The sequence below is a fragment of the Gorilla gorilla genome, chromosome 5, assembly GCF_029281585.2.
Source record: "Gorilla gorilla gorilla isolate KB3781 chromosome 5, NHGRI_mGorGor1-v2.1_pri, whole genome shotgun sequence".
NCBI lineage: Eukaryota > Metazoa > Chordata > Mammalia > Primates > Hominidae > Gorilla > Gorilla gorilla.
The window spans coordinates 159142653-159160266 of record NC_073229.2 but is presented as its reverse complement, the minus strand read 5'-3'; the positions used below and the strand labels follow the sequence as shown (position 1 = coordinate 159160266).

General features: G+C 39.5%; 1 protein-coding gene across 3 annotated transcripts in view; it reads left to right on the top strand.

Annotated features, from left to right (window-relative positions):
• Positions 1-3318: 3318 nt before the first annotated feature.
• The window catches only part of ALDH8A1 (aldehyde dehydrogenase 8 family member A1), a 47070-nt gene continuing 32774 nt past the window's right edge, over positions 3319-17614 (top strand). For all 3 annotated transcript variants that reach the window (XM_019029730.4, XM_004044714.5, XM_004044715.5), the window contains exon 1: positions 3319-17221. In XM_019029730.4, the coding sequence (XP_018885275.3) occupies positions 17084-17221 (138 nt within the window). In that variant the 5' untranslated portion in view covers positions 3319-17083. The remainder of the gene's footprint in view (positions 17222-17614) is intronic.

Sequence of the window (17614 nt, the reverse complement as noted above, 5' to 3'; positions counted from 1 at the left end):
TCTTTATCTTGCTTACCTTATAGATTATAAGTCCCCTGTGAGTAAGAGTCATGTTTTTCTTTAAAGTTTCAACAATAAACCCCAAGGTTTATTTATTTAAAAACAGGTATTCGTTGAGGTGCCTTCTGGGTACAAGGAGCTTTAGAGTAGATTTTGACCTCAGCTGAACCTGGAACTCTGATCTGATAGACTGTTTATGATAAGCTTTTTTTTTTATTAGAAAGCAGCGTGATTTGTATATCGATGGCTTAACATATACAACAGCATTTCTTCTCCCTGCACCTTTTCATGAACCTGACATTTTGAACATAAGCAATAACATCCATATGGTAAAGTAGGCAGATTATACATGTGTTGCTTAGTGAATGATTACCAAGTGAACACACTTGGTATATTTCTTTACCAAAATACATGTGTAGTTGTCACTTCAGATTCACTGAGTTAAGAAAGTTTTATTTAAATATTAATATTAATCAGGAATTTAACAGATATATGTGACAGAAATCTAACTTCAAGTGACTTAAGCAGAAAAAAATTTTTGAATGACATAACCGAGAAAATTAGAGGTAGCTCTAGCTTTGATTCCATTTGGATCGAGCAGCTCACACAATGTTAGCAAGGACTCATCTCCACTCTGCCTTCCCTGGTGCTGGTTTTGCTCTCAAACTCTATATAGAACTCTCGGCCGGGCGCGGTGGCTCACACCTGTAATCAAAACACTTTGGGAGGCTGAGTCGGGAGGATAGCTTGAGCCCAGGAGTTTGAGACCAGCTAAGGCAATATAGTGAGACCATGTCTCTACAGAAAAAATTTAAAAACAGATTAGCTGGGTGTGGTGCCACATGCCTGTAGTCCCAGCTTCTCAGGAGGCTGGGGTGGGAAGATCACTTGAGCCCAGGAGGTCGAGGCTGCAGTGAGCCATGATCACATCACTGCAGTCCAGCCTGGGTGACAGAGCAAGACCTGTCACCCTGCCACCCATAAAAACCTCTTCTGTAATGCCAGGTTCTTGACAAGATGTGATAATTCCACACTTACATCCTCAGATCTCCCATCCAGGGCAAGGACAGACTAAAAGAGCATATCTTCTCCAGAAGTCCTAGAAACATCTCATCATTGACTATGATTGAGTTTTATTTATTAATACTTCCCTAAGATATCCTGTGTTTGAGTGTGAAGCTAATATCACACAAAGCATGTAGCTAACAGTTGTGGGAGGGTTGGAAATTCAGGGTGCTGTTAGGAAGGGGAAATGGATTGGGGTTTAAGGTAGGGGGAGTAAAAACAAGAAACCATCCACTCTGTATATTATATAAGACCGTGATCGAATTAAGAATTTTAGTTTACAATTTAGCATAAAGAAATAGTAGTAGAAATGAATACATTTATTCATTCCTTCCTTCTCCAATAGTGTTTAAGTACAATCTTTATTTGCATTTTATTGATGATTGATTGTGGTTGAAAGGAGTGGTGATATTATTTCGAGGATCCACTGTGTAAGAAGACTGTTGGCAGTGGAAGGCTTGAGTTGATTAAGTGACAAAGAGGTAAAGCAGACATGCCCAGGCTTGGTTATGCTCTGATTTCCTACCCTGTTACTTTCATCCATAATTTATAGTACATCCATTTTGTGTCATTTTGCTTCAGGTATTTCTTGTCCTGACTGTCTTCTTTTTTATGATTTTACTGTTTCTTCACACTAATGGCTTTGTCCTCTGACTTTGACTCTTTGTGAGATTCTTCTGAGCAGTTAACCTCTAGGATAATGTGGCTTGAACACATTACAGAACTATGTTTTGACTTGTTAATATTATTCACACATTCATGACAATTGAGCCTCTCTACTGTGATAAATGTTTTAGAGACCAGTTTCTAGGCATAGCTGTTTTTCTCCCATGAGTATGCAAATCAATAGTTTTAACCATTGTTAAAATGCAATCATAGTGACTTCAGAAAATTTGGAAAATACAGAAAATATAGGGAAGAATAAAATTAACCCACAGTTCTGTCACCTAAAGGTAACTGCTGCCAATGTTTTCATGTATTTCTTTTCTGTCTCTCCAATGCATTTTTTTACATAGTTGTGAGCGTTAGCCAAGTTATTTTCATGTTATTATGTAATCAATATTTTTCAATAGAAGTATTAGAGGTATTTTTTTATTGATATAAAAATAACAATTACAGATCCTGATGTATAGAAGTTATTCAAAATTATACAGTTTTCAAAAAATCAAGACAAGTAGGCCCAATACAAACTACTGAATCTTCTAATTTCCCTCTAAAATATTTATAGAAATATGTAAGTAGAAAAGCATTCATCCTTTCCTCATCTAATTATGATCCTGCCATATTCCAGGCACAAGAGAAAGCTCTGGGGCTTGAGTCTTAATAGGGCTGATAGTCCAACCAGGGGACAGGGTATCATAAAGAGATAATTCAAAACTTTAAGATTGGGGGGTAGGTGATGGTAGAAAATTCTGCGGCAAACATTTGTTGATGCTCATCATTTGTTGATGTCATCAAAGATCACCAGGGCATAATTATAATCAAAATTAGTTTTATTGATGCTTGCTGCAGCAAGAGAGACTGCACACCACTGGGGTCTATAGGTGCTTCTCAGTAGGAAGGTGTAAGGAGGGGATTGCTAAGAATTTGAGCACATGTAGCTAATTTTAAGGAGGGCTCAAGTGAGCAAGGGTTTCTTCTGGATTGAGTGCTGTCAGAAAGTGGATTGGGTGCTGTCAGAAAGTGGGAGTGATTTTGCAATTGGGTATCTTAATTTTTATGTTGTGGGTGGGAGGAAAGGAAAGAAGCAGCAGTCACCCATGTTAGCCACAAGAAGAGGTTGGCTATTTATGGTTTGCACAGTGACTTTGTTTTTGTCTGTGCTCAAGCATGATTACAGTATCTCATTTTATCCGGATTACAGTGACCTCATCTGATGTTAGAGATTTGAGAATTGTTAAATGTTCAGCAGGAGAACGCCACCGCCTAGTGTGAATGCTAGGTCAGAAGCTGCTTTTTCACACTGAAACCATTTAAGTATGTACAAATAAGTTAATAGTGTAAATGTAGGTGTAAAATACAATGCAAAACAAAATAGTGAAGTAAGTGAATTAAATTATTGCGCCAAATATGGGGATATGAAATAGGGAAAGAAAAGCATTAAGTTACTTATAGTCCATAAAGGGACTACGTTATTTTGTTATTCTGATAATCCCATAAAACAAAGTTTTAAGAATGTTTACAGTAACCACGAATGGAATTAGTGAAACTATTCATATCAATACAAAAAAAAAAAGCAAAGAAACTAAGTCTGTACAGCAAAAGATGGAAAGGAAACAAGAAAATTAAATGAAGACAAAGGTTGTGATTATTACAGTAAATGAAAATAGGTTTTTATCTTTAAAATGTAGACTCAAACTGCAAAGCTAATGATATGCTATCTGCAAAATATTCCTATTTTGTACATAAATAAAACCATAGATTTAAAGAAGAAAGGGCACAGATGTACTGGGGAGACAAAAATAACTGATCCGTTGGGTGTCTACCATGTGCCAAGCAATTTTCATATACTCATTTAACATGACATATCTATAATTATATGAGGCAGATATTATTAACCTCAGTCTATAGATGAGAAGACTAAAGCTCAGAGGGATTGCTAAAAACTAGTAAATAAATTATGGAACCATGATTTGAATTTAGATTTAAGTCTGACTGAGGCATGTTCAAAGACACTACACTGCCTCTCCAGAAATCAGGAGTAGCAATATTAACACTGGACAAAGAATTTAAAGCAAGTAAAAAAAAATTAAGAGACTTTCATATTAATAACAAGTACAATGCACAATAAAACTGTACCAAATGACAAAAATGCATAATGAAATTTATTAGAAATTAAAAATTAAAGGGCATAGTTACAATTATTGAGGAGTTCTCATAGCTCTGCCTTATAGATCATGTAAACAAACAAGGTCATAGAGGACTTAAATAGCAAAGTGGAAAAAAATAAATATATGTAAAAAGAGAATATACTGTTACAAGTTTCCTTCAAGAATTTGATAAAAAGCAGTTAACACTGCTCTTGAAGAGTTACGTTATAAAGTGAACTCAGTGAATCAGACTATAGATATGGGAGTTATCTTTCAGGTTTGGAATCATTTAAATGGACTACAGATATTGGAATTACTGGTTACAGAATATAAAATAGCTGGCTAAAATATTTAAATATTTAATATTTCCTTATAAGACGTGGAAACGTGAGTAAATAAGAGACTATAAAATGACCATATGTGTTTTAAAATCAAACATAACATTTAAATGTGAAATATATAATTGAAACTAAAAGCTATTTAGATTAAACAGATTAGATACAGCCAAAGAAAGAATTAGTAGCTGGAAGCATAGATCAGAGAATTTACCCACAATACAGTACAGTAAGATAAAGATATGAATAAGTTCATGTGGAATAGAGACTAGAATGAGAAGGTATACATCACATAAAATTAAAGTTTTAGAAAGTGGGAATACAGAGAATGGATGTACAGTATCAAAAAATATAATAGCTGTAAAATTTTCCAGAACTGATGAAAGATATGAATTCACAAATAGAAGCAATACAACATATTTCAAGGATGGTAAATAAAAAGAAATCCGCTTCTAAGTACATTTTAGTGAAACTGCAGAATACCGAAGAGAAAGATTCTAAAATTGGTCAGAGAGAAAAGTCAAATCTACAAAGGAACAGGAATTAACAACAAAATGGAAAACAAAAATAGCAAGATATCTGCAAAGAGTTAAAGAAGGTCTGTGCCATTCATAAGAGGGCTTAGTTATCCATGGAATCTTGAGAAAGGTTCACAGCAACAAATGCTACTCATTCAAAACCTTGTCTCTCAGTCTGTTCGAGCTGCTATAGCAAAATACCCTAAACTGGGTAATTTATAATAACAGCCATTTATGTCTTAACATTCTAGAGGCTGGGAAGTCCAAGATCAAGACACCAACAGATGTGGTGTCTGGTGAAGGCTGTCTGCCTCAAACATGACATCTCTTGCTGTGTCCTCACATGGCAGAAGGGACAAACACCGTGTTCACATGAGGCAGAAGAGCTGAAGGCAGAAACTTGCTCCGTCAGGTGCTTTTATAAGGACACTAATCTCATGCAGGAGGATGGAGCCCTCATGGCCCAATTTTGTAATTAAAAGGTCTCAACTCTTAATACTGTTATATTGGGAATTAAATTTCATCATGAATTTTGCAAGGACATAAATATTCAAATGATTGCACTCTGTCCAGAAAGGAAAGACTCCCTGGCTCCCTTGGCCAGGCCAGGCCCAATTGGAGGATAAATACATAACTCTGAGATAGATTCAAATACTGTTGAATTTTGATTGTCTAATGTCTCTTCTGGTTCCTTGTTGGTCCTTTAACGTTTACCGAGCTGCATAAGTTCTGCTAAAGGTAAGAATAAATGTGCTGAAGTTTGATTATTTGGCAATTCAAGTAGTTTAATTAGAGGAAGGGAATGTGCCAGGAATGAGGACACAAGAATCTGTGGGTTTTCTGATACACTTCTCATAGTACATAAATAAATTGGAATTTGAATGTTAAATATCAACCTCTTGAGTTTAGTTAAATGAGTCTATTCTCAGTATATTGACAAATTCAGATCCCAAAGCCTATAAGCCAGATATCGAACCATGATAATTTCAGCAAAATACTGTTGATGCCCCAGAGAGCCTCCTGCATGACAGCATACTGACATTTTCATCTGAGGAGTTTTACCTGTGGCTAGGCTTATTTCCTTAAACACCTTCTAAAATGTTCATTTACAAAAATTGAGTGTATTCTTAGTGATGAAGAAAACCCCAGGTTATCAAAAGCATAATACTCAAAAGTTCTATATATTAAAATGAGTTTTTAGAAATACCTTAGTCATGGGACATATAAAAGACACTCTTCTAAATAACCTAATGAAGAAAATTTAAGATTATTTTCAAAAATGAAAATGAGACTACTTATTAAAGCTTCAGATAGCTTTATACTGATGATGGTTTTCTCTTTGTTTTGGCTGCCAGGAAGCTGACAGCCAAATTTGAGGCCCCAAACTGTACAGGATCTTAGGCATTTTGTAAACTACCCGTATCCCTGGCTTTATCTTGTTTGCAAGCACTTATTTTTCATTCTTCCTAATATTTTCTCCCCCACAACCTATTATAATGTATTTTTATTTCTGTAAGTCATCTGAAATCATTTGTGGAATACAAAGTAATAGAAATAAATCAGCAAAGTAAAGATTTTTTAAAATGTGTGTAATACATATACCTATGTGTTACATGTGTATACAACAAATATATTTTACATATATGCATGTGTATATGTGTATATATTTGTATGTAATGGAAAGAAATCAGTATATCCTTAAATATTTTTTACTATAAGCTTATGGAAAAACTAACTAAATAAACATTTAACTAAAAAACCTAGAAAAGAAACAGAATGACTGTCCTTAGGAAATATACCCATGAGTCCATACCAATATGAATAAATGATTGAATAAATAAAGGGAGGTTGAATAAATAAGAAAGGGGAAATGAAGAGACAAATCTCCCTTGTAAAAGCATTTCAAATAATTTATGTAGATACTTTGTCTTCACGGAAGTAGAACATAACACTCCACCCCTCATGTGTGGGGCTGAGCATAGTGACTTCTTTCCAAAGAGTACGGTATGGAAAAGCAGTGAAAAGAATTTTATAATGGAAAAACCTGACAAGTACTACTTCAGCCAAGTGATCAAGGTTAACATCGAGTGACGTCATGTTGATTATACATACTGATATATATCTATGTATAATAATGTGGTGAAGATGGCACTTTTTCTCTTTGATCTTCCTCCTAAAACCTCACACCACCACTCTAATCATGAGAAAAATATCAGGCAAATTTTAATAGAGGAGCATTCTACAAAATTCTTGACCAATACTCATTAAAACTGTGAAGGTCATCAAACATAAGAAAAATCTGAGAAACTCATTGCCATGAGGACCTAAGGAGACATAAGGAAATGTAATGTGTCATGAGTGGGATCCTGTACCAAAGACATTAGGTAAAAGCTAAGGAAATATCAATAAATTACGGAGTTTAGTTAAGAATGTATCACTACTGGTTCCTTAATTGTGGCAAATGTACTATTCTAGTATAAGATGTTCATATTGGGGGGAAACTGGCTGCAGTATTTCTATAAATATAAAACTGTTCTAAATGATAAAGTCTTTAAATTTTTGTTATATGGTATTTAATACAAGCAAAAGAACATTTGTAATTAATATGTAGATTAAAAACAATTAAGAAAACCCCATAAACTGTTCCCTCTACTAATGATTAAAACATTAGCAATAAGTGCCATTGAAGCTATCCTAATCTATCGTAGCCTTTTCCCAGCCCTGACTGGGGATTTTAACATTTCCCTTCTTTAAAAAAAAATTTTTGTAAATTGTTTATGTGGTATGAGTAATATGTTCATGATATGAGGTAAGAATCCACTTCCTTTTCTGTTATGAATATTTTGGAAAATATTTCAAATAAATGGAAAGTTCCAAGTCCAATAGAAAAAATTTTTTTCCTAAACCATGTTGCCACATGATGTCCCATCACTACTGAATTGAATATCTGTTTCCTACAAAGTATTCTCCACAGGTCGGGTGCAGTGGCTCACACCTGTATTCCCAGCACTTTGGGAGTTCAAGACCAGGAGAATACTTGAGTCCAGAAGTTAAGATCAGCTGGGGCGACATAGTGAGACCCCATCGCTACAAAAAATAATAAAAAAAATAGCCAGTCATGGTAGTGCATGGCTGTAATTCCAGCTACTCGGGAGGCTGAGGTGGGAGGATTGCCTGACACCAAGAGGTGGAGGCTGTAGTGAGCCATGTTTGTGCCACTGCATTCCAGCCTGGGTGACAGAGACTATCTGTCTGTCTGTCTGTCTTCTGCACAACCACAATAATAATCATCAAAATCAAGAAATTAATATATATAGATCACAGCTATTCAACCAGCCTCTATTAACATTTCATCAACTGAAACAAAAATGTCTCTAACCCCACTTTGTTCCTGCTGTAGGGAGGGCAAGGCTATTCTCTGACTCGTCTTGGAGGCCTGCTGTCTAGGGGTTGGGGAAATCCCATGCTCAGCCCCAGTCCCACCACCCTAGTTCTTCAGTGGATGCAGAATTGTTGAGAACATTTACCTTAACTTTTCTGGCTCAGCATCTAGCAGAGGGTCTCACTGTCACCTAGGCTGGAGTGCAGTGAGCAATGATTGTGCCACTGCACGATCGTGGTTCACAGCAGCCTTGACCGCCCAGAGCTCAAGTGATCCACCTCAGCCTCCCAAGTAGCTGGGACTACAAGCATGCACCACCACACCCGGCTAATTTTTTTCTATTTTTTTATAGAGATGGGGGTCTCACTTTGTTGCCCGGGCTGGTCTCAAACTCCTGGGCTCAAGGGATCCTTCCACCTCAGGCCTCCCAAAGTTCTAGGATTACAGACGTGAGCCACCATGCCTGGCATTAAAGAATCCACTTCAAGATACAGAGTCTTTTTCTGAAAGACTCCTGTTTGTGTTGCCTGTGAATCCCACATGCCATAGAGAAATTTTATCTCCACTTTGTTGTTCCTGGCACCTTAACAGAGTGTTAATGTAGATTTCTGGGTACCTATTCTGCCTAATGCTGATCCATGTTCAGCTATATACTAGGCAAGTCTTTGCATCTGTCCTTTGTTCTTGATCCCAGAATGAAAGTCTAGGCAACCAGGGCTTCCTCCCAGGGTGAACAAATAACCAGTGAGATCCCTGGCCTCATTCCTGGTCAATTGTATACATGGCCCGAGAAGCCCATGTTATAAGCCCTGCACCTCTTCTATTCTAGATATGCCTGAAAACATCTTGTTAAATCTCTTGGATGATAAGAAGTGGTCCCTGGCCAAGTAAAACCCTTCCTGTGAAAGTCAATTCCTAAAAATCTTTGCCTTGGTCAAACTGGATCTGACCACAGAGTTAGGAAGCCTGGAGGATCTGCTGCTGCATGGGAGTTGAGAGTGAGGGAGTCTCATACCTTAGTATGAATGCCAGTCACACCCATTTTAAGGTATTGTGGGTCAGAATCATTTCTATAGTCCACTTTGCTGAGCAGTTTTTTCCACTTAGTATATTTGGTGTAAGGTATTATTTTCTCTGGCTATCCTTGACCATTTGGCCCAGAACAACTGCATCTTAATTGATCCTAATGTCTGATCCTCCACAAGTGTCCAGTCACAGATATCAATCAAGGGACCGTGGAGTCAGATGGTAGCTGCTTCCACAGTTTGTGGCCTTTGTAATATCAATACAATACCCCTTAACTGGGTTTAAGTTTTGCCATCTTAGCAGTGTTTCCATACTGGAGGAGGTGTACACCTTCGCTCTGAAGGCTCTTACCTTCCTCCACTGACCACAGCTTTAAGTCTTGCCTCTGAGCTGGGCACTGGACTTTCACCTCCTTGGTTAGGGAAGTAGGCTAGGGTTGCATCATTAACATGGTATGTAGCACCCGTCAGGCCCCACGCATTTGGCCATGCCCTTTTATTTGAGGAAAAGAGCCACGTCTCCTCACAGAGGGCTCTATTCCTGTCTAGATATGGGATCAGTGCCCAGGGACTGGTATCTGCAAGATAGCATCAATGAGAAATTTTGAAATTTTAGCCAACTAAAGTTATATGCCTGCTAACCAGGGTAGGCTTGTTTATGCTGTGATTGGTTAGAAATTGACCCCCAAATACAGTGGCATAGGAAAACACATGTTTATTTCATGCTAATTATCACCACATAATAAAACTGTACTCCATAGAGTGACTCAGCAGTCCAGGCTGACAGAGGTTCTTCATCCTGTACCTGCCACCTGGAACACACAGCCTTCCTGGTCTATATGGAAGTGGGAGAGACAGTGGACAGTCCCCAGCAGGCTTGGCGTTTACTCAAAGACCCTGGCCAGAACTATCCAAACAGCCCCACCTCATTGCAAAGGGGCTGAGGAGTACTCAGGAGGAGAACTGTATGTTGGAGAACATTAGGGTGGCCACCACAGGGGACACCTAGCATTTTCCCCAAAATGGCTGAGTTTAATATAAGCATACGTGTTAAGGTCACACTTGAAACAGAATCCCATATACATACTTCTTGAATTTCTCTCTTATACCTTGTTCCTCTCCTCACTCAGTTTTTCTAGCCTTCAGCTCTATCTCTTGGGGGATCCTGCAACCATCATCCCAAGACAGTGATCCCATTCTGAGCGCTAACCTTGGAGGGCAAGGGCACGTCCCCAGATTCCTCAGATTGGAGCACATGCAACCAAAGAAACCTCTAGTGTTTCATATTGATAACCTTTCACAGGATAATTCTGACATGTGATTGCGCACAAAAGTTCCTCCTAGGAGTGAGGCTAAGAAGATTGGGGCTTGAGGGGCTGGCAAATGGGCAAGAGAACAACATCCTGCCACATATAAGTGAGGGTAGTTATTCCTATAACAACAGCACTTTTCATTTTCATTCATTCTGTGTAATGTTTTCAGTAGGAGAGAAGGATTATAGAGGAGAGGACAGAGGCCAGAGAGCCAGAGAAAGTTCTTTTAAATTTTTGTTTATTATATTATTTTGTTTATATGATATGATATTGGAGACAGGAGCTCATTTAAAGGCTGAAAGCGCCAGGAGAGAGGAGAAGAATGAAAAGTCAGATGATAATCCAGTGAGCAAGGTTCTTGTGGAGACAGAAGGAAAATGACGCCCCAGAACAGGTATTTATTTGGCCTGGAATTACCATCTTGTCTGTCTTTTAACCTCCTCTCCATGCTTCTGTATCCATCCTCCCCTATCCTTCTCCAAATGAATGAACTCTGATGGCTCCATTTCACTCATGGCACTCTCCGTTCCCCACTGTGTTTCTCCTGAGTCTAGCGTACCCCTCCCAGCTGCCTCATGCTACCATGCTGTGATTTTTGTTTACCACTGTGGGTAAAAACAAAACTCCAGTACACCTGGGGCCCCCTAAATCAGGATTCTTTCCCCTTTTAAAGAGAATAACTTTTGTTGTATTAGATAAAAACACCCTATTCTCTTTCGTAATATTCTAGAGCAACTAGTTCTCTTAGAATTTTAGTATACTTAATACCTCCCATTTATAATTTTTTCTCAGTTGCACTCAAGGTCTTGAGTCCCCTGTCCTCACCGTGCAGGACCTGGCAGTGAATCCACCCCTTGGGATGTGGTGGGGGTGCATTCTGTGACCGCAAATGGGAGTACGTTTCACCCATGGGTCAGAATGCTGCTACAGGGATGTGGTAAGAACAGATCTGCATTCAGCAGGACACACTGGCGAGCAGATGGAGCCAGCCAGAAGAATTCAGGAGCAGGTGATACCCACATGTCCAGTGAAGCAGGTAGAACTACCTAGAAGTAGGTTCTCAGCCACTAGGCCCAGATATAGGATTTCATGTCTCTTCAAGGGAAACCGACAGGAGAAATGTTGGTGCCAAGCTTAGAGAAAAGGCCTTGAAGGCATGTCAGAGCTCAGGTATCAGGACTGGGGTCAACCGACATGACCAGACTCTCAATGAGGCCCATGCTCTGTCCTCCAGGATGAAAGTCTCTCCCAGCTCAGCTGAGCTCTGGTTCCAGAGTCATCTCTGTGGTTGACCTGCAGGTGGGGATCAAATGGTTGCACTGTGGACAGAAAAGGGCTGACGGGGAAGCGGGGGAAGGCCAAGTACATTATGAAAAACCAGCGAGGCCAGGCACGGTGGCTCACGCCTGTAATCCCAGCACTTTGGGAGGCCGAGGAGGGCGGATCACTTGAGGTCAGGAGTTTGAGACCAGCCTGACCAACATGGTGAAACCCCGTCTCTACTAAAAATACAAAATTAGCCAGGCGTGGTGGCACATACCTGTAATCCCAGCTACTTGGGAGGCTGAGGCAGGAGAATTGCTTGAACCCAGGAAGCAGAGGTTGCTGTGAGCTGAGATCATGCCATTGCACTCCAGCCCGGGCAACAAGAGTGAAACTCTGTCTCAAAAAAAAAAAAAAAAGAAAAAGAAAAAGAAAAGAAAAACCAGCGAAGGCCCAGCTTGAGCAGCCAATGGCACAAGGAGGCCACTGTAACTGACAGACACGCCTGCCCTGCCGCTGGGACTGATCTTGTGTGGGGAGTTCTGATCAGCACCAGGCACTCTTTAGAAGCACCGTGTCCGGCTTCTGTCCCCTTCTACTGTCACGTGGCAGAAAATTCCTCTCTCATGCTATCCTGGGTAAAGTCCTTTCTTCAAAAAGATCTCCCTTCCATAGTCCTCCCATTAGAATCCTTTGCACTCTGTACAAAAAGACAAACATTCTGATGAGTCCATCAACATTAGGCAGAGTTGTTGGAGACCCAGGAAGATGGGCTACAGAAGTCTTTATGCACACACTGGGTGGTACTCACTGTCTCTCAGCACCAAGCTCACTTCTTGGTACTTTGCTCTGTGGTGCCAGGGCTGGGACCTTCATATTTCTCTCATTCTGTTTCCAGCTGACCTGACCGTGGGCAGCACCAGAAAAAGCCTGAGACTACCTTCTGTCTCCAGTCCCTGTCAGCGACTCTCCAGCGACAGGCAACGGCGCCAGCTCCAGACTCCAGCTGCTCTGGGCCTCCCAGCATCAGCCACACCACGCTTGTCAGAAGTCTCAGCACCGGCCGGGCACAGTGGCTCACACCTGTATCCTAGCACTTTGAGAGGCCGAGGCGGGTGGATTGCCTGAGCTCAGGAGTTTGAGACCAGCCTGGGCAACATGGTGAAATCCCGTCTGTATTAAAATACAAAAAATTAGCTGGGCAGCATGCGCCTGTAATCCCAGCTACTTGGGAGGCTGAGACAGGAGAATTGCTTGAACCTGGGAGGCAGAGGTTGCAGTGAGCTGAGATGCAGCCACTGCACTCCAGCCTGAGCGACAGAGGGAGACTCCATCTCAAAAAAAAAAAAAAAAAAGAGTCCCAGCACCAGCTGGGGCAGAAGGCGGGGGGCTCCCCTGAAAGTTTCTGGTTTCTCGTAGCCCACCTCTTCCTTTTTGTTCTCCAGTTTAAAGAATGGCAGCTGCTTTTTGTGGTTGCTAATCTCTGGGTTATCTCAGCAGCCCTTACATGCTGTTTCAGCTTCGTCTGGGTAAACATTTCCTGGTATTAAACTTTGACAAACCTGCCATGCTTTCTGTTTTCTGAATGGACCCTGACTGTATATGTGATTGTATTTATTTACCCATATATGTATTTATAGTTATGCCTTGCTTCATGTTGGGAATACATTCTGAGAAATGTGACATTAATTGATTTTATGGTTGTGCAAAAATTTTAGCGTGTACTTACACCAAGATGGTGCAGCCTACTACACACCTAGGCTAGATGGGATAGCCTATTGCTTCTAGGCTACAAACCTGCACAGCACATTACTGTCCTGAATACCGTAGGCAATTGTAACACAATGGTAAGTATTTGTGTATCTAAACAGAAAAATACATAAAAAATAAAGTATAAAAGATTAAAAATGGTACACCGGTATAGGGCAGTTATCCATGGAATTTGTTCTGGGTGAGTCAGTGCATGAATGCTGAGTGAATGTGAAGGCCTAGGACAGTACTGGATGCTATACTATATACTTAGGCTGCACTAAAGTTATGAGCAAATACTTTTCTTCGATAATAAATTAACCTTAGCTCACTGTAACTTTCCTACTTTATGAACTTTTCCATTTGTAAAATGCTTTTTGACTTTGTAATAAGAGCTTAAAACACATACATTGTACAGCTGTACAAATATATTTTCTTTATATCCCTTTTTCCATAAGCTTTTTTCTGTTTTTAAATTTTTTTACTTTTCAATTTTTTTTGTTAAAAATGAAGACATAAACACTCACATTATCCTAGGTCTACACAGGGTCCGGATCATCAATACTTTCCACCTCTGCATCTTGTCCCACTGGAAGGTCTTCAGGGGCAGTCACATGCATGAAACTGCCATCTCCTCAGATAGCAATACCTTCTTCTGGAAAATCTCCTGAAGCACCTGTCTGAGGATTTTTTACAGTTAACTTTTTTTTTAATAAGTAGAAAGAGTATACCCTAAAATACTGATAAAAGTACAGATAGTAAATACATAAATCACAAAGTCATTTATTATCACTATCAAGTATTAGATACTGTACATAACTGTATGTGCTAGACTTTTATACATGTGGCAGTGCAGTGGGTTTGTTTGCATCAGCATCACCACAAAACGTGAGTAATGCCTCTCACTATGACATTACGACGGCTATGATGTCACTAGGCAATAGGAACTTTTTAGGTCCATTATAATTTTATGGGATCTTCATTGTATATGGAGTGTGTCATTCACTGAAATATTGTTATGTGGTGATAACTGTATTTATATATATGTGACCAGTGTTTAAAAAAATCAGAAGAGATTTTCAACAAAAGCATAGTAATATGACCGAAAATCATTAACACAAAATAAAAGGAAAAAAAGTTTGAGACCAGCCTGGGCAATGTAGGCAAGACCCTGATTCTACAAAATAGCAATAATAGTAATAATAATAAATTAGCCAGGCATGGTGTGGCATGCCTGTAGTCCTAACTACTCAGGAGCCTGAGGCAGGAGGATTATTTGAGCCCAGGAGTTCAAGGCTGCAGTAAGCTATGATCACACCACTGCACTGTAGCCTGAGTAACAGGGAAACTTGTATCCAAAAATAAAAATAAAAAAATGAAAAAAATGGATTCAAAAATAATTTTTGTATATGGTGCAAGGAATAAATAAAAGTTCATTTAAAAACAAAAAAGTAACCTAGAAAAGGAATGTTAAAAATTTTAAGCTGAGAAAAAATGTACATCTTTAAACATCTTTATACTGCTTTCCTACTTTTTACTGGGTGAGGAGATTGAGCTCTTACCAAGAATGTGGTTATGGCTGGGTGCAGTGGCTTATGCCTATAATCTCAGCACTTTGGGAAGCTGAGGCAAGAAGATCACTGGAGCCCAGGAGTTCAAGATCAGCCTGGCCAACATAGCGAGACCTCGTCTCTACAAAAAATACAAAAATTAGCCAGGCGTGGTGGCACGCACCTGTCGTCCCAGTGACTTGGAAGGCTGAGGCAGGAGAATCACTTGAACCCAGGAGTTCAAGGCTGCAGTGAGCTAAGGTCACACCACAGCACCCCAGCCTGGGTGACAAAGTGAGGATCTGTCAAAAAAAAAAAAAAAAAAAAAGAATGTAGTTATGTTAAAGATAATGAGTTATATTTCCAAAGCTTCTGCAGAACTTTTGAGCTGCAAAAAAAAAAAAGACCAAGAAGTTGGTCCTTTGTTCGGCAGAGTGTCATAGATAGTCTTCAGATAGGCTGAGAGGGGCCTGGAGCTTAGTTCCACAGGGAATGGGTTGCCTGTTGCTTTGCATCAGAGATTAGCAAGAATTTTGGAGAATATCTAGAGACCAATAATGATGGAAGCAGAGAGGGCCTAAGGAGATGCACGGCCAGCAAGTGCCCTCATGTGATCAATGAATTTTAGAATATTGGTACCTAACCTTCAACTGAATTATAACTATAAATCATAATTATAAAAGTAATATAGGCTTGCCATAAAATATCCAAACAGTTTAAAACGGCTTCCCGTCAATCATGTAAATAGCCAAAGAAACTATACTGTATATATTATTCACTAGTTTTCTTTTTTCACTTAACAATGCATCCTTCTAATGTCTAAGTAGTATTCCCTGTTAAGAATATAACAATTATACTGTAATATTCTCCAATTGATGGACATTTAGGTTGTTTTGATTTTTAAATTATGATAAAAAAGGATGTCCTGTGACTTATGTACTTGTTCATGAGCACGTAATTCTGTAGGAGAGATTCCTAGAAGAGAAATTGACCAGACCCTGACAAATTGCCCCAAGCAGTGTTCTGTGAACCCTCCCGCCTATGGACTAGGGATGATTCTCCACATCCCCACAGAGTAGATGTTCTCAATCTTTAAAAATGCTCTCCAGTATGATTGGCAAATCAGGCCACCTCTGTATTTCACATTCCTTGCTTAACAACAAGGCTGAACATTGTTAATATATTCATTAGCCAATTGTGTTCCTTTTCCTATGGATTGCTTTTTTGTATCTTTGCTTATCCTTTCTGTTGGGGTGCTCATTTCTCTTACCAATTTGTAGAAATTCTCAGCTACATCAGGGATCTGAAGCCCTTGCTATATGTGTCACACATGTTTTTGGCTTGTCTTTATCTCCATGGCACATCTAGGAAGATGTGAGCAGCCACTGTGGCCCCGGTTTGGGGATGGAGAGACAGCTCTTCCAAGAGAGGGCAGACAAGGTAAAGAAACACAGATGAGCCACGGAAAGAGGGCATCTGTCTTCAGTTACCTCTGCAGGGTAAGCAGTGATGCATTGAGGAAAAAGTGTATGATTTGGAGATTAAAGGGCTACAGTTCATCCCCTGCTAACTATGTGACCTTGGAAAAATGGTCTAACCTCTCCAAGGCTCAGTTTCTTCTATAAAAGAGAGGAAGTAATGGTTACTTCATATAGGATTGTTGTGTGGAATAAATGAGTAAATTCATGTAAAGGACTTGCTTTGGGGCCTGGCATCCAATCAGTGTTTGAGCAATGAACAGTTTACGGTGTGAACCCAATAAAATCACATGCACAGATGCCTTTTGATGATTTAAAGGGCTATGAACACATAAGTAAGTAGCTGTTACTTTTACACACAGTTATCCATGTCAGGTAATGTACTAGAAGTCTGTGAAACATTCAGCCACTCTCTTAGTTCTGAGTTTGGAGACTGGAATGCTCTCTGAGAGCGTCAGGTGCCCTCCCACATTCACTGATTGGTAAAGGGGAAGATGGGGGCTGGGAAGGGGGAGGCTCACTCAGGAGTCCAGACAGTGGTGGGGACAACCTGAGTGCTCAGTCGTAAAGAGGAAAGGCAGAATTTTTCCTTGCTATGGCTGGAACAAAGGCACTTTTGATGCTGGAAAACTTCATAGATGGAAAATTTTTACCTTGTAGCTCATATATAGATTCTTACGACCCATCAACGGGGGAAGTGTATTGCAGAGTGCCAAATAGTGGAAAAGACGAGGTGAGTATATCCACTTAAAGAAGACTGAAATGTGTTTAATATGTTGGCCAATTATGGGTAACAGTTTTCTAAAAGCAGAGGGAGTTGGGGGAAGATGTAGGATTGTTAAACATGATAGAAGGAAGATTCTAGTTCTAAGAAGATGTACCTTGTAACTGGACTGTATGATACCTAGAACAAATCTCTTCCTATATGCAGAAAGTAAGTCATTTTTCTAGCCAACCTAACACAGCCCTGTGTGCAGTTTTTTTTTTGTAATTCTCAAACATTTCCTAATCAGTGTCTAGTACAAAGTATTATTTGTAAGAGCTATCACTTTGTTAAATATTCCCTTTTCTCCACCAAGCACTGTTTAAATTTACCACTATATCCATGGAATTAAAAAAAAAGGAT